Below are 26,929 nucleotides of genomic sequence, written 5' to 3'. Positions count from 1 at the left end.
CTTTTTCTTCCTTCCTCCTTTCCTTCTTCTCTCCCTCCCTCTATTCCATTTCTTTTCCTTCCTTCCTTCTCACTCTCCCTACCTATTCCTTCCTTCCTTCCTACCACCCATATCTTTTTTTTCCTTCCTCCTTTCCTCCCTCTCTCTCCCTTCCATCTCTTTCCTTCCTTCCATCCATATTTGTAGCCCAGGGTTGAACTGTTGAGAACCTCAGTGCTCTCTGAGCTTCGTTGTTTTCTTGCAGACGTTTCATTACCAAACTGGGTAACATCACCAGTCCCTCCCTCCTTCCTTCCTTCCTTCCATTCCCTTTCTCTCTCCCTCCTTCTCTTTCTTCCTTTTCTCCTCCCTCCCTCCTCCTAAAATTAGAAAACTGCCAACTTGGTTTGAAATCCTAAACCTCTGGTTTGTTTGTTTTTTAAAAAAAAGCAAAGCAAAGCAAAGCAAAACCACAAACAAACCTTGGACCATACCATTTTGCCGGAGCCCAAGGCGGAAACTCCAGAACGCTGCTTAACTCCCCCCATGCTCCCCCTCTCTTAGCTTACCAGTTGGTTCGCGCCGAGCCAGGGGCGGCGCGGCTTGTGCATCTGGATACCGTTGCTAGGAGGTCTAAAGAGCCACGCTGGTGGCTTAGCGGGGGCTGCGGAGACGCGGTCTGTGAATACCCCGCAGCGCTGAGGCTGGTGGAAGGTACTGAGCAGGTCTCAATGGGGGGGGGGGGCGACCCCCGAGATGGGCAGGGGGGGGCTTGGTCTGGGGGGTTGGTGGAGGGGCTGGGAAGGAGGGCTGCAAGCTGCTTCTTCCCCCGCCCAGAGGAATGGCGTGGCTCCACAGGGCTATATAGGTGCACTGGGCTTCCCCTGTTGAATTTCTACCTGCAGGAGCCAAGATTCTCTCTGCTGTGCACTTCCACCCCCACCCCCCAAAAAAAGGGAATGCCTTTGGATGGGATTCCCAGGTGAAGAGAATCCTGCACTTTTCCTTGCAACGTTTATGGGGTGGATATTTGCATTGGGGGGGGGGGGGTTGACCCAGAGAGAGAGAGAGAGAGAGAGAGAGAGAGAGAGAGAGGTATTTCTTGCAAAGGCTGAAAAATGCGTTTTTATTCTGATTTATTTCCTCCCCCCCCCCCCTCCATCCAGATGCATGCTGGACTTCTGCTCTTGCATCCCAAGGTTGGGGAAAAGATGCCATCCCGGAAGGGTTGCAGATACAAAGAGTTAAAAACTCCAGATCCCAAAACTAGTGTAATTCTGTGTTTTATAGTTGTAAATAATACTGTGTTCCAAAGCATAGCCAGCCGAACCAATAGGTTTAAAAATAAGTTTCTATCCTTGGGCTGTCAGACTCTTAAACACAACCACAATCACTCCACGCACACTCTGAAACGTATGACTAGTTTTTTCTTTGTCTTTGTCTTTTTCTTTTCCTAATTACTTGCATTGGGATTCAGCTTTATACTACTTAGGTTGTTTGTATTTGGTGTCATGGATTGCACATATGTGCTAGTCGTTCCCAACTCTAGGGGGCGATGCCAGTGCTGTCCAAAGACATCCATGTGGTCATGCGGCCAGCATGACTCAATGCCGAAGGGGCACAGAATGCTGTTCCCTTCCCACCAAAGATGGTCCCTATTTTTCTACTTGCATTTTTTACGTGCTTTCGAACTGCTAGGTTGGCAGAAGCTGGGATAGGTAACAGGAGCTCACTCCGTTACGCGGCACTAGGGATTCGAACTGCCGAACCTCCGACCCTTCTGATTGACAAGCTCAGGGTCTTAGCCACTGAGCTACCGCGTCCCTTATTAATTCACACAACTGATTTACTTAGATAAAGATACAGATTACTATTTGATTGAAAGATTGATTGATTTGTTATTTATCAGTAAGTTATTTCACTATTATTTGATTATTGATTAGGAATTGACCCCAAAACAGGTGTTTATTTATTATTTGATGAATTAATTAGGTATTGAAACATAACATTTGTTTAATTATTATTTCATTTTATTGATCCATGTCAGTTATTTAAATATTATTTGATTGATTAAACATTCACCCATAATTATTATTTAGGGATGGATGGATGGATGGATTCATTCATTCATTCATTCATTCAGTGAGTTTTATATAGCTGCCTCATCTGAACTTCCTGACCCTATTAGATTTCTCCAGGATCTGTTTCCATCAATATTTATTTTTTTACACTTTCAGAAGAAATGCAGAATACATTTTAAAGTCCACCACCCTTCAAAAGCCAGAGTTTTGGCATTTAGAAGAACTTTGAACTTTTCACGTCTCTTAATATTTTGATCATATTTATTATCAGGAGGCATACGCTGAAAACATCCCGAGGATTAAACTCGTTGGAAATTATTCTTCAAATACGATTGCTTTGGCAGAAAACTGGGCTGGACATCCTTGAAGTTTGACCTTTTGGGTTTTTTTTTTTTTTTTTGCAAGATGAACATTAGTAGCCCCTCGCCAAAAGGTCTGACCGAAGCACACCGCCGTTACTCCTTCTTGCAAATTGCCTCCGAAGGATTGGCTCGGAATGAATCAGATTCGGACAGTCTTGCTGAAGAAGCCCAGTACCAGTGCGAATTGCAGAAACGGATCTGCCAAACTCAAGAACGGGCCAGTTGGGCCTACGGAGAAGAGGCAGAGGAAAGCATGGAGGAGGACAGTCTGGAAGACACTCACCTGAGCGAGGAAGAATCCAGTGGAGAAGAAACACCGAGGCTGAGTGAGGACCAGGATGAAAGAGGAAATCCGGAAAATGAAAGGTAAAATAAGAGCAATAGCACTTAGACGTATAGACTGCTTCACAGTGCTTTACAGCCCCCTCTAAGCCTATTGCCCCCAACAATCTGGGTCCTCATTTTCCCCACCTCGGAAGGATGAGTCAACCTTGAGCCGGTCAGGATCGAACTCCTGGTAGAGGGCAGAGTGTGCTTGCAGTACTGCACTCTAATCACTGAACCACTTCCTTCCTTCATACTTCTTCAGCACTTCGCAATAGAACTTATATACAGCTTTACAGGGATCTTGGAGTCTTAGTGGACAACCAATTAAATAGGGGCAAAAAGTGTGCAGCAGCCGCCAAAAAAGCCAATGCAATCCTAAATTGCATTAACAGAGAGATACAATCAAGATCATTGGAGGTACTAATGCCAATCTATAAAGCCTTGGTAAGACCACATCTAGAATCCTGCATCCAGTTTTGGTGATCACACTATAAAGAAGATGTTGAGACTCCAGAAAAAGTGCAGAGAAGATCAACCAAGATGATGAGGGGACTGGAGGCTAAAACATACAATGAACAGTGGCAGAAATTGGACGTGGCTAATCTAGTGAAGAGAAGGACCAGAGGTGACATGATAGACGTATTCCAATATTAGAGGGGCTGCCCCAGAGAGGAGGGGGGTCAAGCTATTTTCCAAAGCACCTGAAGGCCAGATGAGGAAGAATGGATGGAAATGCATCAAGGAGAGATTCAACCTGGAAATGAGGAGGGATTTCCTGACAGTGAGAACAATCAACCCATGGAACAGAAGTTGCCTTCGGAGGTTGTGGGAGCTTCATCCCTGGAAGCTTTCAAGAAGAGACTGGGCTGCCCTCTGTCAGAAATGTTGTAGGGCAGGGGTGTCCAAACTTGGGAACTTTAAGACTTGTGGACTTCAACTCCCAGAATTCCCCAGCCAGAATTCTGGGAGTTGAAGTCCACAAGTCTTAAAGTTCCCAAGTTTGGACACCCCTGTTGTAGGGTCTCCTGCTTGAGCGGAGTTTTTATTATACTCTTCTCTGTACTCTTTCCAGAGTCTCAACATCTTTTTTATAGTGTGGTGACCAAAACTGGATGCAGTACTCTGGGTGTGGTCTTACCAAGGCTTTATAAAGTGGTATTAGTACCTCCCTTGATCTTGATTGTGTCCCTCTTATTAATGCAATTTAGGATTGCATTGGCTCATATTTAATTGGTTGTCCATTTCGCTACTTTTCAACCTTTGTAATACCAGGCACATGGTTTTACTGAGTTGTGTTTTAATTCACTGATCTGTATATCCGCCTTATGTTTTAATCCTGCTTTTGTATCGATGCTCTTCTCTGTTTTTCATCATTTGCCAATTTCATGAAGCGAGCGTTTGCTTCATCCCCGAGTTGAAAGGGGGGGGAAAAATGCAGATATAATCATTTTAGAAGCAGTTAGCTGAATAAGTGGCGAGTTAATGGCTATAAATTTCATTGATTTCAAATAATGAACGGAGTGCTGCCATGTTCAAGAGATCTTAGACTATATCACTCTGGAAAACATTATTATTTTGAAGGATTTGAGGGGAAGGCGGAGGGGAAGCATCAGTGCACCGGTTGTCTCTTTTTATTCAATAACTGCCTAAGTGCAAAATTAAAACATTCCTCACTTGCTCCAAGAGCCGCATTAACTTTCCCCTTCTGTGCAGACGGAAAATTGGATTTGTTATGCTCATTGGAGCATTAATGCCACATAAATGCCAAATAATGGCGGGGTTTCAAAGGATTAAATTAAGCCCCGAATTGAAAAATGATAAACATGTACCCATTTAATGCCCTGCTTGGAGACAAACATCGCAAAGAGAGAAAAGGGGACTCATTAGGAACGGCACGCTTCCCATAGACCTCTCCGACGGGCAGAGTGGGAAGCGTTCTGAATGGTTTTTATCGCAAGCAGGAAAGGATGCTAATTGGGTGAAGAGCCAGGCCTGCATTGGGGAGAGAAGGCAGGAAGGATCCTGGACTTGCCATTCAGGGGAAATTTAATTTGATGCATTTCCAAATTAGCACACTGCTAATTCAGATGGAGTCCATTAAGGCGAACTAATGTATCTATCTATCTATCATCTATCTATCTATCTATCTATCTATCTATCTATCTATCTATCTATCTATCTATCTATCTACCTACCTACCTACCTACCTACCTACCTACCTATCTCTGTATATCTATTATCTATCTTAGCTATCATCTATATCTATCAATCCATCCATCATCTCTCTCTCTATGTATCTATCTTCTATCTATCTACCTATCATGTATTTCTATCATCTATCTATCATCTATCTTTTTATCTATCTATAGCATTTATTTTTATCATCTATCTATCTATCCATCATTTCTCTCTCTCATCCATCCATCCATCCATCCATCCATCCATCCATCCATCTATCATCCATCTATCTATCTATCTATCTATCTATCTATCTATCTATCTATCTATCTATCTATCTATCATCTATCTTTTTATCTATCTATATCATCTATTTTTATCATCTATCTATCCATCATTTCTCTCTCTCATCTATCCATCCATCCATCCATCCATCCATCCATCCATTTATCCATCTATCTATCTATCTATCTATCTATCTATCTATCTATCTATCTATCTATCTATCTCTATTATCTATCTTAGCTATCATCTATATATCTATATCATCTCTCTATGTATCTCTCTTCTATCTACCTATCATGTTTATCTATCCTCTATCTATCATCTATCTATCCATCCATCATCTCTCTTTCTCTCAACTATTTTTATCATAAAGTCATAACTCTGAAAAACGGTGATATTCCCGTTTTTCAGCACTGTTGTAACTTTGGACGGTCACTAAATGAAGTGTTGTAAATCAAAGACTACCTTACCTAATGGCTTTTGGTGACACACCCATGGGGATGCTGCGATAGTTCTAAAGGAGGAGGAAGTGCAGAATTGTACAGGTAGTCCTTGACTTACAATCATTTGTTTAGTGACCATCTGAGTAAAACCTGTGACTGGTCCTCGTATTCATGACCATCACGGCATCCCCGTGGACACATGATCAAAATTCAGGAGCTTGTCATATTTATTTGCCACAAAGGAAATGGGGGTCTAATTACTCTCCAAAGCAGCAGAAGACAGGACGAGAAGCAATGGATGGATATTAATCAGAGAGAAAAGCAACTTAGAGCTAAGGAAAAACTTCCGGACATTGGAACAATTAATCCGGGGAATGGCTTGGCTCCAGAGGTTGGAGGTGCTTCATCACTGGAGGTTTTTAAGAAGAGGCTAGAAAGTCACATATCTGAAACGGCATAAGTTCTCCTACTTGAGAAGAGGGTTGGACTAGAAGGCCTCCAAGGTCCTATTCTATTCCATTCCACTCCATTCTATTCTATCCTATTCTATTCCACATTCCAATATCTATCCTATCCTATCCCGTTCCATTCTACATTCTATTCTATTCTATTCCATTCCACTCCACTCCATTCTATTGTGTGGTGCAGTGGTTACAGCGCAGTACTCCAGGCTACTTCTGCTGCCTGCCGGCTGCCTGCAATTTGGCAGTTCAAATCCCATCAGGCTCAAGGTTGACTCAGCCTTCCATCCTTCCGAAGTGGGTAAAATGAGGACCCAGATCATTGTATTCAAAATGCTGACTCTGTAAACCACTTAGAGAGGGCTGTAAAGCACTGTGGAGCAGTATGTAAGTCTAAGTGCTATTGCTATTCTATTCTACTCTACTCTATATTCTACTTTACTCTACTCTATATTCTAGTCTACTCTATATTCTATGTTCTATATTCTACTCTACTCTACTCTACTCTACTCTACTCTACTCTACTCTACTCTACTCTATTCAAATTTGGTTGATGTCCAGCTCGCCACAAGCTGACTCTGGGTGGCTTCCAGAATGAATTATTCTGGGACACCTAAGGAGATAAAATTTATAAACGGTGACCCTCTTGACCAACTTTTAAATACCTTTTCTTCACCTTTTGCTTTGTTTTTAGCACTCGGGAAAACATCGTGGATGCGTATTCCGAGCTGCGCTACAATCCAAACTGGAAAGACAGCCCAGAAGGAAGACACTTTCTCGAGCGAGAAGGTTCCCATCGGGACGAACTGGAAAACTTCAGGTTGACGTCCCTTGATCTGTCCTGCTGTCCTTCCCAGAGCGGGATCCCCTCCCAAAACTTCCCGTTACAGGAAAGCCCTCGAAATATCTCGTCAGTAATTGCGGGAGAACTCTGGAGCCCTTCTGGGGATGAACCTGGAGATGGCAGAGGCAGACCTTCCAGGCTGGATAAGAAAGGAAGTAAAGCAGGGGTCATCCATCGCTATGACAGCAACGACAGTTTGGCCAGCTCTGGCTGCAGGGTCCGGTTCAAAGAACCGAACCTGAGACCTGAAAAAGACTTCATCGAGAAAAACATAAACACGCTGGGGTTAGCAACCCAGCAGAACAAGTCCTACCTTCGGCTCCATGGCAAAAAGCAGAGAGAAGAAGGCTCTGAAGTGAAGGTAATTGTTAGCAAGATTCTTTTCATTAGAAAATGGAATGGGGAGCTGGCATCCTGCAAAGCAGAACATTAGCTTCCTTTTATTGACAAGAATGTTTCTGGGCCCCGTAGGCTGGGAAATGAAAAAGGGGGAGGTGTTGTGGCCTGCCAGCGGCCAGCAGAGCTGGTAGGAGGTTCGGACATTGGGGAGGACATGGGCCAGTCCTGGAGTCTGGGTAAGGCTCTGATGAGGGCTCTGTGTCAGAGGCAGAGAGGCGGCCAGGGCCATATGCCAGTTATCAGCTGCCTTCAGAGTCAGACATCAGTGAGGCAGAAGAACAGCTGGAGCCTGTTCCCAGTGTGCACATGCGCAGAGTTGCCAGACGAAGAGAACAGCTAAGGAACAGGGGTCGACTTGGAAGTAAAGCCACAGATGGATGATGAATGGCCCCTCCCAGAGGAAATAAAAGGGGAGTGAAAGGGGAGTGGAGTTTGCAGAAGACAATTAGTTTGCTTAATTGGTTCGTGACTCTCCAAGACTCCTTGCCAAGTTTTGCAGATATCAGCCTGGCAGCTCTCCAAGCCAGAGAAGGTCTGTGACTGTAAATCCTCCCTCGAAAGACTTTGCTGGATGTGAATGAGAGGAATTCACAGTCAATTGATAAAAGGGTTTTTTGTCGGGACAAGGAGTTTGCTTCATGCTCTTGGGAAGTCTCGGTCAGAACAGGAGGTGGCTATGGCACAGGAACCTTTTAGATTTTGCCTAACACATCTTCAAAGTCTAAAATCAAATTTAGGTCCCAGAGAGGGGGTGGGGGTGGGGGAGGATCTTGGAAGGCAGAGCTGGGAAAGAAAGGTTTTATCGGTTTGCTTTGTGGTGAATGGGTGTCTTTTGTAGGCGATCCGTTTGTGAATGTTTACAGACGACACTCCAATATTCAGACACATTTTCCAGGTAAAAGAGGTGAGCCAGTCTGCTTCACTGTATTTAATCTTCCGTCTTAGGTAAGGAGGCCGAGATGAAGCCAGGGCTGTTGTGTTGTTAAATAGCTATGGGTGTTTCCCCCCCCCCCCCCTCTTTATTGCTAGTAAAAATAAAATCACAGTAAGCACTGAACTCTTCTGACCTAGGCTTCCCCAGCAGCACAAAGCTGAGTCCTTATCCGGATAAACCCCTTTTATTTAATTGACAGTGAATTCCTCTCCAGCAAAGTCTTTCCTCTCCCACAGTCTTTCAAGATAATTCACAATTACTGACCTTTATCAGGCTGGGAGAGTGGCCAGGCCGATATCTTTCAGACGCCGCAATATTTGGCAAGAATACAGGAATGAACTAATTGTCTCCTGCAAACACCACTCCCCTTTTTCTCCTCTTTTACTTCCTCTGGGAGGGGGCGTTCATCGTCCACCTGTGGCCTTACTCCGAAGTCGACCCCTGTTCTTTAGTTGTTCCCTTCGTCTGGCAACTCTGCACATAGGCACACTGGGAACAGGCTCCAGCTGTTCGACTGCCTCACTGGTGTCTGACTCTTAATGCAGCTGATAACTGGCATACGGCCCTGGCCTCCTCTCTGCCTCTGACGCAGAGCCCTCCTCAGAGCCTTCCCCAGACTCCAGGACTGGCCCATGTTCCTCCCCAACCTCCTCACTGTCCGAATCTCCTACCAGCTCTACTGGCTGGCCACAACATGAGCAGGCTGGAAGGTATGGCTTGTGGGAAGCTGACCATTTCTTCCTCCCAACTTAAAATTCCAAAAGTCTTGTTTATGTGGAGAGTGTGTGGTAGGTACCCTCACGTAAAGGCTGCCTTTGAGAGGCCTCTCTTAGTAACAAAATAGATAGTCACAAATTCAAACAGAGGAAAAGGGAAAGGGAGAGGGAGGGAGGAAGGAAAGAAGGGAGGGAGGGAAAGGAAGGAAGGAGAGAAAAAAAAGAAATTGATTGCTGAATGGTTAAAATGATTAGGGGAAAGGGAGGAAGATTGGGAGGGTGGGAGGAAGGAAGGAAGGAAGGAAGGAAGGAAGGGAGGGAGGGAGGGAGGGAGGGAGGGAGGAAGAAGTCGTCCGGAAGGCAGGATAAAAATATAATATGTTATTGCTGTCCAGAGGCACTTTATAGGGGAGATGGGTGGCACAAAAATTTAATAAAGACAGAAACAATTTATAAATAAATAAGTCAGTGAGTGAAGTTGCCCTTTCCCTACCACCCACCTCCTTTCTTGTATTTTATATTTTCTTATATTTTATATGTTCTTACATTTTAGTTCCTTGTCCTTGGCTAGAAATGATCCTTCCACCCAAAACGGGGACCGGAGTCACTCTCTATTTTTAATTTCCAAGACGGTTTAGGAACTTCTATGTGTCATTTGGGGGAAATCCGGAATTCTGAGAGAAGACGGTGTCTTGTGTAGCCTTCCCCGATTTCCGTGGATTTATTGGGGGGGGGAGAAAAATCGGAGGCAGAAATAAAGCCAGGCGGGATTAGGACTGGAGGCGCATCGAAGGGAGAGCTTGCTGAACATCTCGGCGCCCGCGATCGCCGCGTTGCCGGCTTCCGCCTCAAGCCAGATGCCCTAAAAAAAAAAAAAAACACAACCCTCGGCTGCACAAAGCAGCGTTCGGCTAAAGCCTCTCTCAGCCTTTGCGGGAAAGAGCCTTCTATTAACGCTCTCCATTATGACGGCTGCGGCCCCGTCCTTAAATGGGTGCACACCTGCGCTGTAGATAGCCTAAACCTGGTTGGATAGTTGAATGTCCCCTTAATTCCCGGCGCATTTTCTCAAGCATCGGTTTCTCTTTGCGCGAAGGATTGCCTGATTCTCTGAGCATCCGAGGATGATGAGTTCCTTTTGAGAGAAAGGAGCTGGCCTCTCTCTCACTCAGCTGCGCTCTGAGCCAGTTGCTTCCCTTCTTAAAAAAAAAACACACACAACCCTCCTCTATCCCCCTTTACTTCAAAGCCAGAAACATAATGTACAATTTTTTAATGGCTCTAGACCAAAGCACTCAGGCTCTCTGTGCCACTGCGCCTTACCTCTGTGTAAACACCTCATCAAGATTGCCCGGGCTCCCACAATAGCAGCCAAATGCAATTCAAGAACCCAGAAGCCTTTGAAGTTTTCCTTGCAAAAGCCGGTTTGCTGGTCCGGGGATAATGACATCTCATGATTGCAAGCCTTTGTTGTCTTCTCTTTTTTTTCCTTCCCCCTTCCCCAGCAGCGAAGCAATTACGGGCCTCAATTTAATAGAAGAAGACATTACGCAGCTTACGATGCTCAAAATGCAATTTCATTTGATCATTTTCTCAATTTGATTGGCATTAATAGAACAGTTCGCGGGGAGTGGGGGGGGGAAACAAAATTGCAGGTCGAAGTTGTAGCTCCTGTCTTCCTTTTCAAAGAGCTAATGCAGAAGTATGCTCTACCTCTGCCGGGCAGACGGCGGCGGAGCTGCGCACAAGCCCAAACATTTTTTTTTCTCTCTCTCTCTCTCCCCTAACGGTAAGCCACTCGTGGAAAAGTTCAGACCTTCTTCGTGTTTTTTTGCTTTCCTCTGTGTTGCAACCGATTGTCTCGGTCGTTAATTAATATTTGGTTCAATGCAACTCAGCAGGAGGATTGTTTCTAGAACCGTTACAGTTGCTAAAAGTTGCACGGTTGAATTTTGCTTGGTTTGTTATTTGGAAAGAGTGCTATCCAAAGACGTCTCCGTGGTCATGTGGCCGGCATGACTCAATGGCGAAGGCGCACGGAGCACTGTTCCCTTCCTACCAAAGGTGGTCCCTATTTTTCTACTTGCCTTTTTACGTGCTTTCGAAGTGCTAGGTTGGCAGAAGCTGGGACAAGTCACGGGAGCTCACTCCGTTACGCAGCACTAGGGATTCGAACCGTTGAATTGCCGACCTTTCTGAGTTACTTAATTTAGGATTGCATTGGCTTTTTGGGCTGCACACTTGTTAAAAATCTCCAGTGATAGAGCTCCCACGATTCCTGAAAGCAAGCTGTTGCATGGGTTAATTGTCCTCACCCTTAGGAAGTTTCTCCTTAAAATGTTATTTTACCCACCGCTTGATCTATGCAAGCAGGGCAATAATGGCCTAACTCCCAACGGCTGCTAGAAACTCAGGAGTCCGGAATAAGAGTCACGACACACAAACATTAATCACTAGTATAAAAGGATCCGGCTAACAAGTTATCGTCTTGCCACCTGCAATCGAGAATTCCCCGGGGTTAAACCTTTCACTGCAACATTCTGCTCTGTACGCGACTTTAATAAGTACCATTAAGCAGTTACTCTGAGTGCATATTCTCCACACCGGCGTCCGGTGTGGTTAACAAAGAAGGCCTGGGGTGAAGGCCGGATGAAATGGAGGAGGCCACTGTGGGCAAAGATTAAACGGAGTGTGGATGGCTTTGTGTCCTACCCCCGGGAGATCCCCATCTCACCTCGTGAGGAGTAGCACCTGAGGCCTTAACTGGAAGTTGATGAAGCTTTAACTTCGAAATAAAGAAAGAAAAACCCGGAACGCAACGTCTCTTTCAGCTTTGATGGTGCTTTCCAAGGGCCGATTGCAGGAACTGGGCATGGCTAGTCTAGTGAAGAGAAGGACCAGGGGAGACATGATAGCAGCGTTGCAATATGTGAGGGGCTGCCCCAGAGAGAAAGGGGTCAAGCTATTTCCCAAAGCACCTGAAGGCCAGAAAAGAAATAATGGATGGAATCTGATCAAGGAGAGATTCAACCTAGAAATAAAGAGAAATTTTCTGACTGTGAGGACAATCAACCCATGGGACAGATGTTGCCTTCGGAAGTGATGTGAGCTTCATCCCTGGAAGCTTTCAAGAAGAGACTGGACTGCCATCTGTCAGAAATGGTGTAGGATCTCCTGCTTGGGCAGGGGGTTGGACTAGATGACCTACAAGGTCCCTTCCAACTCTGTTAATCTGTGAATCTTCAGTTAGAGATTGATCCAGCAGACCAGCAGCTGGAGTGGAAGACTAGGATGAAGGATTTCTTCTATACATCTAAAGCAGGCATGTCAAATTCGAGTCAGAGTTGTGTTTGACCTCAGGGGGCCAGAGTGGAGGGGCCAGGGTGGAGGTTGGGCATGGCCAGCTCGACATCACTCCTGTTGGGGGCACTAGTGGTGGCACAAGTTCTCTGCCAGCAAAAACAGGCTCCTAAGGTCCGTTTTCAGCTGGGACGGCCTCCTGCCAGCAAAAGCCGAGCACGCGGCCCTCCCAAGCTTCATTTTTCCTGGCAGAAGCACTACAGTCTGGTCCTTTTGTCAGGGTTCCAAATAGCATCCAAAAGTAAATCAGAGCCCAAGGCAAAGTATTGCTGAAAGTTCCAATTTATTAAGAGAGCCATCTGAAAGCTTCCTGGTTTCCCCCACCCAGTTCAAGATCTTGAAGATAAATCAAGATAAATCTTGATTCAAGATAAATCAAACTAAATCAAATCAAATAAACTTGCCCCCCACACCTACAAGCCCATCACATGGTCCAGTCTCCCACTGCCATGCCGGCAGTTTTACCCATCAAAGACAAAGGATGACCTTGGCTTTCTTGAAAGAATTTTGTTATGGCTACATAGCATCTAACTCCGTACAATCTCCCTACCCATTTTCCCACCATAGAAAATGCATAGAAAGTGTGGCAGGCCAAAGATCCAAAAGAAAAGATGGTTGTAGGCCTGACACCTTCGCTGTTTCCAAGGGGGCCCCACACGCCAGATCTAAGCCCCCCCCCGGGCCAGATCTGGCCCCCAGGCCTTGGGTTTGACACCCCTGACCTACGGCAAGGGATCAGAAGGAATGTAGGAACCATGTTCTACATGCTTTCTCTGTCCTCTTTTTTCTCGTGAAGTCCCAGTACGGTTCTATTAATGCCAGAAGTTGCAATTAAGGGAAGACCTTCTGAGGCTGAATCCCCCCCCTCCCCCCAACTGTTGTTCTGAAGCATTATGCCGAGAGGAAGGCAGGCAGTGAACGGTCCTCTGGCTTAAAGAGATGGCCCACTTAACCAAGCCTGCCCTTAATTTGTTTCAGTCCGAATAAAATCTAATTTGCTTTCTTTTTTTTCTTTCCTTTTCTTCTTCATGAAGCAAAAGTTTTTTCCACTTCTGATGTCTGTAATTGAAGACGAGTCGGTAATCTCGCAAATGTTGCTCTTCAGAAAATATAGCATACCATGAGAGGCCCAAATATGAGACCCCAATTATAACTAGACAAGAGGTCAAAGTTGAAGAGGGGGCTAGAAGATGCTACCATAATCAAGACCCAAGTAAACACCCTGGCCTACCTTCCATATATGCTCTTAAGACACAAGTTAAAATACAAGTATTTTTTGGAATAAGATGCACTCCCCCCCCCCAAAAAAAAGAGGGTGAAAATTTGGGTGTGCCTACTGAATGTACATACTGAATGTAGCCCCAGCCACCCACCGGCATTCACCATTTGGCCTCTGCCTCCCAGGATTTTGCCTCCTTGCAGCAAACAGTCTTTTTCAGTTTCAGCTTTAGCATAGACTGATTAGCACAAGCAGCTGATTGTCGGTTGGATCGGCCTCCCGACCATCAGCTGTTTCAGGCTGCAGGGATTGCCATTGCCTATTGCCGCCTCCACGTGCCCCATTTTCTGCCTCTGCATCCCATTTTTTATTTCTGTGCGCCCCGTGTTCGGCCTCTGCATGCCTCATTTTCTGCCCGTTCCGATCCCCACTGCCTGAAATGGGCGGAAAATGAGGCGTGTGGACGCCGAAAATGGGGGGTGCGAAGGCTGAAAATGGGATGTGGAGGCCAAAAATGGGGCACGTGGAGGCGGCAATAGGCAATGGCAAGCCCTGCAGCCCGAAACAGCTGATTGTCGCGAGGCTGATCCAACCGACAATCAGCTGCTTGTGCTAATCAGGCTGTGCTGAAGCTGAAACAGGCTGTTCGCTGTTTTCTGCAAGGAGGCAAATTGCTGGGAGGCAGAGGCAGATTTTTTATACTTATTTTCCTCCCCAAAAGCTAGGTGTGTCTTATATTTTGGAGCGTCTTATACTCCGAAAAATACGGTACCTCAAATTTCAACAGCTGGTTTGCTTTCCACAGAAAACAACTGTTGCCTTTGGTTGGTTCAAGGTCTACACCAAACTTTGGGTGGTGGGTTGAGGTTTTCACTCCAAAAATAAGTAGGAACAAACCTTGATTTTGCAGGGTACATTTTGGCATGTTAAGGAGTGCAGTAGGAGCCTGCAGCCCCAACTCTGGTCCATGGACCAGTACCGGGCCCCACAAACAAGCTAAGCCCCGTCTGGCGATGCAGGCAGCATACAAAACTTCCACCCTCCGTGAAAAAAAACCCCTCTCCTCAGAACCTGTCTCTAGTGCCCCAAAGGATGGGGGGGGGAATGGTTTAGAGCAGCGGTCACCAACTGGTCCGCGAAAAAATCTTGGATGTCCGCAGAATTTTTTTACATTTTTTATATTGCACTAAATCAGGGATCCTCAAACTATGACCCCTGCAAAGCAATTACTCCTGCTTGCTGGCGGGATGGGGTCCTTCAGGCACTTAGCTTGGCTGCCTGTTTAGTAGCTCCAATCCTCCCCTTCCTCCCTCCCTCCCTCTCTGGGAGTCCAGGCGCTTCAGTGAACGGTGCATGAAACTTGAAAGACAGAGTTCGCAGGGGGCCAATCTAGAACCCGGGCTGGCTACAAGACAAACATTCATTCTTGGCCATCATCGAGATGCCTAGCTACAATGGACAGCAAACCTAGTGTTGACCCCGGGCGCTTCTCTCTGCTAACGGACGGCCAGGCTAAGTGCCTGAAGGACCCCATCCCGTCACTAATTCATATTAGTGGTCCACGGGATTTAAAATTATGAATTTAATGGTCCCTGAGGTCCAAAATGTTGGTGACCCCAGGTTTAGAGAGTCTCCACTGTTTTAGGTGTTTCAAAACAGCTGATTTTATTTCTGGTTCAAAACAAGCTCTTCCGCGAGGAATGTTCTCCTTCGCAGACCAATCTTCTTAGCTTGAAGAACTAAAGCAAGCAAGCATTTCTTTAATCACCTCGAGAACAAAATCCTATTAGTGCCGGAGGGATGTTCTGAGGGTTAGTATCAAAATCCCCTAAAACCCGAGTCCTCCTAATTAAGCAAAGTATATGATGTCAAGAGGGACACGGTGGCTCAGTGGTTAAGCCGCCGAGCTTGTCGATCAGAGAGGTCGGCAGTTTGGCGGTTTGAATCCCTAGCGCCACATAACGGAGTGAGCTCCCGTGACTTGTCCCAGCTTCTGCCAATCTAGCACTTTGAAAGCACGTGAAAATGCAAGTAGAAAAATAGGGACCACCTTTGGTGGGAAGGTAACAGCGTTCCGTGCGCCTTTGGTGTTGAATCATGCCAGCCACATGACCACGGAGATGTCTTTGGACAGTGCTGGCTCTTCAGCTTTGAAACAGCGATGAGTACCCCCCCTAGAGTCAGGAATGACTAGCACATATGTGGAAGGGGAACCTTTATCTTTATATGATGTCAACTATTTTGCAAAAAGACCACTTTCACACCTATATAAACACCCACAAATGCACCAGAAGTAGAGCATTTAAATTGCAGTAAAACACAGAATGATTACGGGCATTTTTTTACTCTGTTATTTTATATTTCTGTCCCCCTGAAATTCAAATGTCTTTTGGAGCACCCAATTTTTTCTCTCTAACCCAGTCAATTTCAACCAAACATGGTACACAGATGACTTACTCTCTGGAAACAAATAACGTGGGAGTAAGACACCCAAAAAAACCCTTGGGGTGTGTGTTCTGTTAAGATACAGCCTGTTGCTCCTTAAAATGGCTTCTACCGTACTGCCGTAAAATGGTTTCTACTGTACAGAGCAGTGGAGTTGCCATGGTAACTGCTTCACAGTACTCCACAAGGGGGCTCCTTCTGGTAAGGGGGAAAATCCAATATTAGAAATTACATTTGGTCCGGGATTATTTTTGAGGACAAATGTATGGATTAGGATAAATAAATACCAGGTTCTGGTAGTTTGAAGAATAAAATAAAATCCAAAAACTTTCTTGTCATTGCATTTGAAGCTAAGAGTTTTGGGCATTGTAGCACAGCAGTTTTCTTCCCAAACTCATGCTATTAGTGTCTAGTTAGCATGATATAAACATTTCAAAATAAGTAAACCTTTTCTCAACATTCAGAAATGTGTTACTAAAGATTGGGGGCCAAACAAATCATATTCCCCAGCCCAGCCTGTCTTCTCAGAATGTGAGGAAACCTACCATGTCACCTAGGATGAATGGAACTTCCTTGAACAACCATTTGTCTGAAATGTTATAGGGTTTCCTTTCTTTTTTTTCTCTCTCTTCCTTTCAGGAAAAGGGGCAAAAAGGATTTCCTTTCTTGAGCAGGGGGTGGGACTAGAAGATCTTCAGGGTCTCTTCCAACTCTGTTATTCTGCTTTTGCCAGACAGCAGTTAGCTCAGAGAAAGGCAGATAAGAACTGAATAAATACTGCAGTGGGTTTCCTTAGAACTTGGGGAAGAAATCCAAATATAGTTTACTACCCTTTGGCATATTTATTCAAGAACCAAAAATGGATGCCTGTACTTTTTACAGAGAAGAAAATTATCCTTTTGGCCAAAAACAAATCTTCCCATTTAATGGTTAACGGTGTATAAATATTCATATTTGGCACAATAAACTCAGAACCCCGGGGAGGGAACTTCTTGTCTGTTTATAAACTTCAATTGGGCACAATGCTGCATTGTAAGACAACAATTTTTGGAATGAGAGTACTGATTAAGTAAATGGATTAACTCTGGGTGCAGCTTGGTGGGCGTGGCGTGGCTTGGTGGGCGTGGCTTGGTGGGCATGGCAGGGGAAGTATACTGCAAAATCCCCATTCCCTCCCCACTCCTGGGGAGGGTTACTGCAAAATCCCCATTCCCTCCCCACCCCACTAACCTGCTTTCCAGCTCTATTCTCCTGTGCAGGGCAATAAAAGAAGACTCAGTAATCAGCTGGGAGGATGGGAGGCAGCAATAGACCGACCATCAGCTGGGACATGGAGGCTGGGAGGCAGTGAATAGATTGGGGGCAGGGCCAGCCAGTGGTGGTATTTGCCAGTTATCTGAACTACTCAAAATTTCCTCTAGCGTTTCACCAGAACCAGTCAGAACCGGCTAAATACCACCTCTGGCGCCAACCCACCGCTCGTGCAACCCTGGTTCCCCTCTTCCCCACTTGTCAGGCCGCCAAGCTGCCCAACCTCCTTCTTACCCAGCCAACGTAGAACTGAATCTCAACGTTTCCCCTACGATTTACTCCTTTTAGGCTCACCCATCTGCGAGGTGTCCAATGGATGGTGTGGACTCCAGCCGAGCTGCATGGCTAGACGTAACCCCCTCGAGCAAGGGATCGACCCAACATCCCTTAGGAACCCAAGTGGAACTAAGAAGCCGGACAAGCGGTGGTAACAATCTGCTAGAACTTGAGAATGCTGGTCCAGGTTCCAGTGCTTACATAGAAACATCCAGGGTGGAGCAGGACAGCAGAGGCGCTCTGCATTGTGAGTTTTATCCACCTGCCTGCTTTTCCGTTGCCGATCCCTCCGGTGGAAGCAGCCCGTTCTCTGCCCAAGGTCCAAACCTTCTTCAGCACCATGCCAAGAAACGGTCCGTGAATTTTACCCTTGCTGCGAAGCCTCTTCAGCGGAGCTCATACCACCACTTTCCAGGGTTTCCTTCGCCATGCGCGGGTGAGAAGTGCCAAGCCGGCCTTGAAAACGCCTCTGGACTCCATCACCCATCCTCCTACAGGTGTACTGTTTCGGAGCCTCTGCCTTTCCCCTGTCATGGCCAATGCTGGAATCCTTTAGGGGAGAAGTGTCTTTCGTATGCCCACAACGGCGGCCGGAAACAGCCGGTAAACGGAGCCGTTGCACCTTGCAAAGCTTGGCACATTCATACAGAAGAGATCCCTAACAACTATGCTTTTGATTACTCAGGGTAAAGATGATGTTTTATGCATACTGTTTTAAGAAGTACTCAATGGGATGGTCTGTTGACACCTCCTTGTTTTATTGATCCACCCGTTAGACCAATTTTCAGTGTCAGCGGTGGGGTTCAGACGGTACGCCCCAGTACGGGTGTACCGGTGGCAGCTGGGAGCAGCAGCCACCGTACCGGAACGGTGCTTTGGAGGGCCCGCCCTCTCGCCCTCATTCCTTACCACGATTTGAGCTAACCGGGCCATTTGCGTACGCACGTTCAGAGTACGGCGCCTGCGTAGCCTCCCGGCCCTGTCGCAGCATAGCGGTTGTGACAGAATCTGGAGCCCACCACTGGTCAGGGTTCCAAGTAATAGACCCATAACTAAGCAAAACTCCAAGGCTCATGAATTCCTCAAGGAATAGCTTTATTGGATATATTTTATTGGTTTGGGTCAGAATGGTGCCGTTGGATTATTTGGGTTGCAGGGTTCTAAAAAAGGTGCACATTGACCAGGGGGGGGGGGACACACTGTGTGTTGAGCTCACAAAGGTTGGTGCCTTTTCATTGCTTCCCGTGTCTCTTTTTCCCCCCTGGCGCCCCTCTTTACTTGCCCTTGTTCCTTGAGGTCCTCGCAGCCACTTGCTCGTCCTCACCCGGTGAAGAGAAGCCTCTCTCCGACGGCGCAGCTCATCCAGGCGGTCGAACGGCACCATCGAGAATTCTCTTGGCTGGCAAATGACCATCTTGCTAGGAATCCGTGGCCCAGCATGTTTCCCCCCATAATCCAGAGAGGGGAGAGCGACTCGCAGCTCCACCTGGAGAGCGGCGAAGAGGCCCAGCCCGTTCTCAGCCGCAGCAATTCCGAGGGCTACTTGCTTCAGATGGAAAAGCAAAAAGAAAGGAAAGGGAAAAAAGAGAACCGGAAGGTGAGCTAAGACGAGTAACCCACGGCGGAGGGAAGGGAGGGTCACATGTGTTGGGCCAGGTCTCGGGGTGTTACATGAATTTCGTTGTATGGGTATACTGTGTATATGCGTACAGTGACCATAAAGCAAAATAGATAAATAAAAATAAATACAGAGGATGGATGGATGGATGGATGGATGGATGGATGGATAGACAGACAGAGACATGGATAGTTACATAGATACCTAGATGAGAGAGAGAGAGAGAGAGAGGGAGGGAGGGAGGGAGGGAGGGAGGGAGAGAGAGCGCATAGACAGATAGATAATGATTGATAATAGATGGTGGATGGATGGATGGATGGATTTGGCATGGATGATAGAGATATAGATAGACAGACAGACAGGTAGGTAGATAGATAGAGAGATGATAGATAGATAGATAGATAGATAGATAGATAGATAGATAGATAGATAGATAGATAGATAGATGATAGATAGATAGATAGATAGATGATAGATAGATAGATAGATGATAGATAGATAGATAGATGATGATGATAGATAGATAGATAGATGATAGATAGATAGATGATAGATAGATAGATAGATAGATAGATAGATGATAGATAGATGATAGATAGATAGATAGATGATAGATAGATAGATAGATAGATAGATAGATAGATGATAGATAGATAGATAGATAGATAGATAGATAGATAGATAGATAGATAGATGATAGATAGATAGACAGATAGACAGACACACAGACACACATGTATAGATACATAGATGAGAGAGAGAGTACCTAGATAGAGATAGATAATGATGAAGATTGATAATAGATGATGGATGGATGGATGATGCATGGATGATAATGATAGAGATAGATTAGATGGATGGATAGATAGAGATAGACAGATGATAGATAGATGGATGGATGGATGGATGGATGGATGGATGGATGGATAGACAGACAGACAGACACAGACAGACAGACACATGGATAGGTATATAGATAAATAGATGAGAGAGAGAGAGAGAAAGTACATAGATAGAGATAGATAATGATGAAGATTGATAATAGATGATGGATGGATGATTCATGGATGATAGATGATAGATTAGATAAATGGATGGATGGACAGACAGAGAGATAGATAGATTAATTAGAGATAGAGAGAGATTAGGAGAGAGAGAGAACATAGATGATGATGAAAGTAGATTGATAATGGATGATAGACAGATAGTATGTAATTGTAGTTTGGCAGCCAAAATCACCACATCTGTATGTTCTACCTGGGAAAGCTGACGTCAGAAGGAGATTGACAGTTCCTCTTGGCTTTAAAAGAAGCTACATTTCCCCATGATAAGCGGTTCAACCTGTGGTGTGTTGAAACATGTGGTGTGTTTATGAGGGAAGAAGAAGCCAAGATCAAATTGTAGAATTCTAGTTAGTGTAGAAAGGAATCCGTTTCTCTCAGTCGCAGAGAACTTTTGATTACTTTAAAAACAAAGCAAATTCTTCATAGCTTCTTTTTCAAGCTCAGGAGGAGAGAGGACAAGGGCCGTGAGGTTCCAGTTCGGGTAGAAAACCTACAGTTACCCATTATGTCTAAGCTGATCCTTGACCTTGGTTCTTCCTGTGTGGTATCAGACAGACCGTATTTTTCGGACTATAAAACACACCTTAATTTACAGGAGGACAACAAGAACAAAATAGTTTTGGCTCGTTGCATTTTTGCCCTCCCAGGCCCCCAGAAGCACTCTGCAGTGCTTTGCATGGCCCGTTTTCGCCAAAAATGCACCCGTTTTTGGCCTGCAGAGTGGTTCTGGGGGCCCGGGAGGGCGAAAATGCATCGCGCGGAGGGCTTGGGACTCCAAAAATGGGGCCGTTTTGGGCAAAAACGGGACGTGTGGAGCACTGCAAAGCGCTTCTGGGTGTCAGGGAGGGCAAAAACAGGATGCGCGGAGGATTTGGGAGGCCAAAAACGCCCATATTTTGTCTATAAGATGCACCTATAATTTCCACCCACTTTTAAAAGGGGGGGAGGTGCGTCTTATACTCCAAAAAATACGGTATAAACATCCTTTGTGTGATGTCCTTCTCCCTGATTCTCACTCTGCTTTATGTGCTCTTTCTGTGGTTGATTCTTTCTCGGCCTCCATTATTTCTTTCAAAACTTCACGTTGCCTCTTTGTTCAGGGCTCTAGGGCAAAAGGTTACACGAAGATGGATGTGAGGCTTGGAGGACTTGGCCCTGACTATGAAACCATCAAAGAAAAAGTAAGAGGAACGGCGTTTACGGATATCTTCTTCTTGAGTGGCGTTTTTGCCAGCGGAGGGTTTGGGCTGAGTTACCAAATTGAAATCAGGAAGGTCAGATCTTTTTCTTCCGCCAGCTTCCGTTTCGTCGTTTGCAGGGAAACAAAAGCTCACGGAAGAAACGTCACTGAGATCTGACCTGGGGCGACAGCACGGATGCCAGCAGAGAGGGCCCTGTGTGCCACTTCTGACACGCGTGCCATAGGTTCGCCATCATGGAACTAGGCCAGTGATGGCGAACCTTTTCGGCACCAAGTGCCCAAACCAGAATGTATGTGTATGCGCGTGCCCTGATATGCCGGGAAATGCGAAGACAAGCTTGCGCACCGGCTGGGCATCAGAAACCCGAATACCAGCTGGCTGGAGCATGCACACCTGGGTTTTTTGGCCGGTTTTCAGGCTATTTTCAGGATGTATTTTGGGGTCATTTTTGACTCATTTTCGGGCCTGAAAAACGGGCTGAAAACAGCCCAAAAAAGCCCCCCAAAATGGCCTTTTCGGGCCGTTTTCAGGCTGTTTTCTGGGGCTCTGGCACCTGTGAAGACCAGCTGGCTAGGCTGCTGGAAACCAGAAGACCAGCTGGCGATGGCACATGTGCCATCGGTTCGCCATGACAGCACTAGGCCCACCTAAGCTCAGAAATTGAGGGGAGAAAAGATAAAAAGTCAGATCTTAACCGGATTGGACCTCCTTCCTTTCCTCGCTATCTCAGATTCAGATTAACAGAGTTGGAAGCAACCTTGTAGGTAGTCCAGCCCCCTACCCAAGCAGGAGACCCTACACTATTTCTGACAGATGGCAGTCCAGTGTCTTCTTGAAAGCTTCCAAGGATGAAGAAGCTCCTACAACTTCTGCAGGCTAAGCTCCCTTCAGTTCTGTCCTTCATGACCTAAATAGATAAATCAATGTCCAGAAAACCTCTGGCTGCGTTCAGAGTAGATCAGGTTTCCAAAGTGTAGGGTTGGTTTTTTTTGGACATTTCCATTAGTCTGTGTACTCCTGCAGAGAATTCCAATTGCAGATCAGGATGCATACAAATCCCTTCTCTTCTAGTGTGTCCAAGGGTGTGTTGCTTTAATGCAGTTGAGCCATTCTGGGGAATTTAGACGGTCCTGGCTTTATCACGAAAGGATTTTAAAATATAAAAAAGAATGGAAACCAACCCAACCGAGAAAATCTAGTTGTGAAGAGCAGAACGCACATAATGCCCAGGTTAGGAAACATCAGAAAATTAATCTGATGCCTGATGCTTCTCCTTTGGCCCGAAGGAAAAATTAATCTGATGTCTGATGCTTCTCCTTCTCCATTATTGAAACATTATTTCTTTTGACCCCCGAAATAAGCGCTTGGCCTTATTTTCGGGGAGGTCTTATTATTTTTGAGGTGCAGGAGGCGCCGAGCGTGATCACCTCATGGCTGCTGCTGTGTTGCAATATTTTCAGGGAGGGCTTATTTTAGCTCATGCACTCAAAAGCCAGATTGGGCTTGTTATCCGGGGAGGTCTTATTTTCAAAGGAAAAGGGTAGGTATTTTCCATGTTACTAGTACAACAGGGGTCAGTAGTGTACATTCACTCAATTTACACTCGTGTTATAGTCTGCTGGCGGCCTGTGGAGTTGGCCATAGAGTCCGACAGTGAGGAGGTTCGGGAGGAACATGGGCCAGTCCTGGAGCCAAGGGAAGGCTCGGATGAGGGCTCTGCGTCGGAGGCAGAGAGGGGGCCAGAGCCATCTGGGAGTTATGGGCTGCCTCCGGAGCCTCCAGAGTTGGATATCAGCGAGGCAGAGGAACAGGGGGAGCCTGTTCCCAGTGTGCGCATGCGCAGAGTTGCCAGAAGGCAAGAACAGCTAAGACAAAAGGGAGCACTCAGGAGCAAGGCTGGAGGTGATTGGCCCCTCCCAAAGGACATCAAGGAGGAGCAAAGAAGACATGAGTCTTTGCAGGAAGCAACTTTGTTCGTTCTGGTTGGTTCAAATTCTGAAGCTCCGTTTTGACTCTTTGCTCCGTGTGGCCTTGCAAGCTAATTGCCAATTAGGTCTTCGGCAGCGTTTCAAGGGAGAGAAAGGTGAGTGCTTATCAGCCTTACCCTGAAAGACTCTGGCAGACTTCTGTCGGAATCGTCACAAACTATTTTTGACTCATTAAGGGCTGTGAATGAACATAATTCACAGCCGTTGAAATAAAAAGAGGGTTCTTGGGACTAAGCGTGTGCTTTTTACCTGTGTCGGGAACCCTAGATCAGAACAACTCAATTGTTTTTAGCAAGTTGTGGTGGTGATTTTGTAGCACCCAATCCTGCTGCACAGCAAGGAGGGGAAACAATGCACAATCTTCAACCTACCAATAGAAGAGAATATTTGTAGCTCAAGATTGAACTGTGGGGTCCTTAGTGATCTCTGGGCTTGGTTACTTTTCTTACAGACATTACATAACCCAGTGTGGTGGCCCAGAGGTGGAGCTCTTGTCTCACAGTCAGGAGGCTGTGAGTTCGATCCTAGGTAGAGGCAGCTATTTCTCTCTCTGGGCACCTATGAGAATATATCTGCTGAATATAACTCCGCATCGGCAACAGGAATGGCATCTGGCCAGTAAACACTCAGTTCCATTCAGTTGCAAAGACTCCACCCCACAAGGGATTATGGGGTCATTAAAAGATGATGATGATGATGATGATGATGATGATGATGATGATGATGATGATGATGATGATGATTTGAGTGTTGATTGCTGGTGAGGCGATGTTTTGATCTTTTTAGACAATCCCCAACCAAAGACCTACCAACTCAGTCAAGCAAGGTAACAATAAACAACAGCCTAATTAAGGAATCATCCTATTCACATGCTACCTTTCCTGTAAGAAGTTCAGGAGAGATTAACTCACAAAATCATACCTGGCTGAAACGCTTTACCTTGCAAGCAAGAGTTTCGAGTCCACCCCTCCCTCTTCCACTCTTCCTTCTAAAGATCATACTTGAACTTTTCAACCGGTTTCAGCTAGGCGGCCGTGCAAATGGAGCAATTTAAATCAATAAATAAAATGCATTATGCGATCATCTCCAGCCTGCCCTTGAACTCCTCCTCTTTGTCCTTTTGACAGTCAGAAAAGGTAAAGCACCAAAAAGTATACGCCAAGCAAGTAAATGAACAGAATCTGAAGAATATGTCAAGTACACGGAAACCTCAGTCGAAAACGGAGAACAAATCGGTCGTGTCGAGGCAGAAGGTAGGAACTAGTCAAAAAATAATAATCAGTGGCCAGTAGAAGACTGCCTGGAACAGTGTTTCTGAACCACAAAGATGTGTGGACTTCCAGCTCCCAGAATCCCCCAACAGCATCCTGGGAGTTGAACTCCATCCTTCTTCAAGTTGTCCCAGGTTGAGAAATAGTGGTCTTCAAGGATCAAGACTGAACTTTTTCTTGGATAATCAGAATTCTCCTGGTTCTCTGTCTTAACATGAATCGTCTGGAATTTGGATTGCTTTCATTATCAGTGATTCAAACATAGTTCCTCCCTTATGAGAATAGAGTAGGGTAGAGTAGAGTAGAGTAATAGAATAGAATAGAATAGAATAGAATAGAATAGAATAGAATAGAATAGAATAGAATAGAATAGAATAAATATTGGAATGTAGAATAGAATAGAATAACAGAGACCTCCAAGGTCCCTTCTAGTCCAACCCCTTGCTTAGGCAGGAAACCCTACACCACTTCAGACAAATGGTTGGTTATCCAACATCTTCTTAAAAACTTCTAGTGTTGGAGCATTCACAACTTCTGGAGACAAGTTGTTCCACTGATTAATTGTTCTCACTGTCAGGAAATTTCTCCTCAGTTCTAGGTTGCTTCTCTCCTTGATTAGTTTCCCCCCATTGCTTCTTGTTCTACCTTCAGGTGCTTTGGAGAATAGCTTGACTCCCTCTTCTTTGTGGCAACCCCTGAGATATTGGAAGACTGCTATCATGTCTCCCCTAGTCCTTTTTTTCATCAAACTAGACAAACCCAGTTCCTGCAACCGTTCTTTGATCGTTTAACCTACTTGGTTGAAATCCTAAGCGGGCAAGATTGCAAAAATCTTGCCAGATTTCTGTTTATGACAGAAGGGGCATATACATGTGTGTGTACCCTCAAACATGATCATATCACCTCAGAAGATTGCCAGTTGGGTACGAATTCACAAAGAACAAGTCCTGCCAAATGTATGAGAGGAGGTTGGCATCTCTTCTCTTGAGATGGGAGAGAAGTGATAAACTTTCCCTTGCTAGGACTATGGAATGCATCTAGTTACTTGCTGGTTTTATGTCTTCTTAAAATTTTCCCTTCTGCTTCTTTTTTTCTGCCATGGTTCTATTCCAGTGGTGGGATTCAAAGAATTTTTACTACCAGTTCTGTGGGCGTGGCTTGGTAGGCATGGCAGGGGAAGGATACTGCAAAATCCCCATTCCCTCCCCACTCCTGGGGGAAGGATATTGCAAAATCTCCATTCCCTCCCCACCCCACTAACCTGCTTTCTAGTTCCGTTCTCCTGTGCAGGGCAACAAAAGAACACCCAGCCAATAAAGCTGGGACTTGGGAGGCAGCGAATAGATGGGGGCGTGGCCAGCCAGAGGTGGTATTTGCCCATTCTCCGAAGTACTCAAAATTTCTGCTACTGCTTTGCCAGAACCGGGCAAAACCTTCTGAATACCACCTCTGGGAGGATGTTAAGCCAAACATGGGGGAAATGAGTGATTCCCCACTTCTAGAATTTCAGTTTGATGAAAAGAAAATTTTTGAGGGTGGTTGTGTAGATTGGGGAAGTGTCAACTTAGAACTGAACCTGGCTGCAGCCAGCAACGAGGCAGAGAACTGGTTGCTAAAATTTTTGAATCCCACCCCTGGTGCTGATGTGAAGGAACCTCACTGCATCTTCCTTGCAAATGGCCTTCTGTCTAATCTGGGCTTCGAGGTTTTTCACGGCCAGTCGTTGTGGCCTTCTTTCCTTGCTTCTTTCCAGGCCCTTGAATACGCCAAGACAATCCCCAAGCCTCGACTTTTTGTCTCGAGATCGTCAGAGCAAGAGTCCAAAGAGGAGAAAAACCTGGCGCGGACTTTAAACGGAGAGAACCTTCCTCCAATTTCCTCTCTGGAGTCCCTGCAAAACAGGCACGAGAAGGAGAAGCAGGTGGTCGCAGCCTTCAAAACGCTCCATATCGTCTGAGGAGGCCGTCGCCGTCGATCTCCGTGGGCCTGCCGCGCTCTTCCTGCTCACCTGTTTTCTTCCCGCCGCGTTCACCCGTGGTCCGAAAAGGACGAGCGTACCGTGATGAGTTTCATGAACTTCTGCAAGATCTGGGATGTTTTCTCCATGAGTTGCATTCAGCCTTACTTATTTTTGTTGGGAGTTTATTGTTGATCATTAAAAACGTT

At 45.8% G+C, this 26,929-nt stretch overlaps 2 protein-coding genes across 3 annotated transcripts in view; both read left to right on the top strand.

Moving 5' to 3' along the window:
* The window catches only part of GRAMD1B (GRAM domain containing 1B), a 441,187-nt gene that overhangs the window by 135,019 nt on the left and 279,239 nt on the right, over positions 1–26,929 (top strand). The window lies entirely within an intron of this gene.
* JHY (junctional cadherin complex regulator) lies at positions 578–26,928 on the top strand. 2 transcript variants are annotated; one of them, XM_081960583.1, is made up of 8 exons: positions 578–693; positions 2,332–2,788; positions 6,811–7,321; positions 17,633–18,306; positions 18,917–19,217; positions 21,403–21,483; positions 24,620–24,745; positions 26,517–26,928. In XM_081960583.1, the coding sequence occupies exons 2-8, from the start codon at positions 2,466–2,468 to the stop codon at positions 26,718–26,720; spliced, it is 2,220 nt and encodes a 739-aa protein (XP_081816709.1). In that variant the 5' UTR covers positions 578–693; positions 2,332–2,465; the 3' UTR covers positions 26,721–26,928. The 2 variants fall into 2 exon arrangements, with proteins under 2 accessions (XP_081816709.1, XP_081816710.1); XM_081960584.1 differs by having other exon boundaries at positions 617–693; positions 2,217–2,788.

The sequence above is a fragment of the Natrix helvetica genome (assembly GCF_964273705.1).
Source record: "Natrix helvetica genome assembly, chromosome: 8".
NCBI classification, from domain to species: Eukaryota; Metazoa; Chordata; class Lepidosauria; order Squamata; family Natricidae; genus Natrix; species Natrix helvetica.
This window is presented reverse-complemented; position numbering and strand designations above follow the sequence as displayed.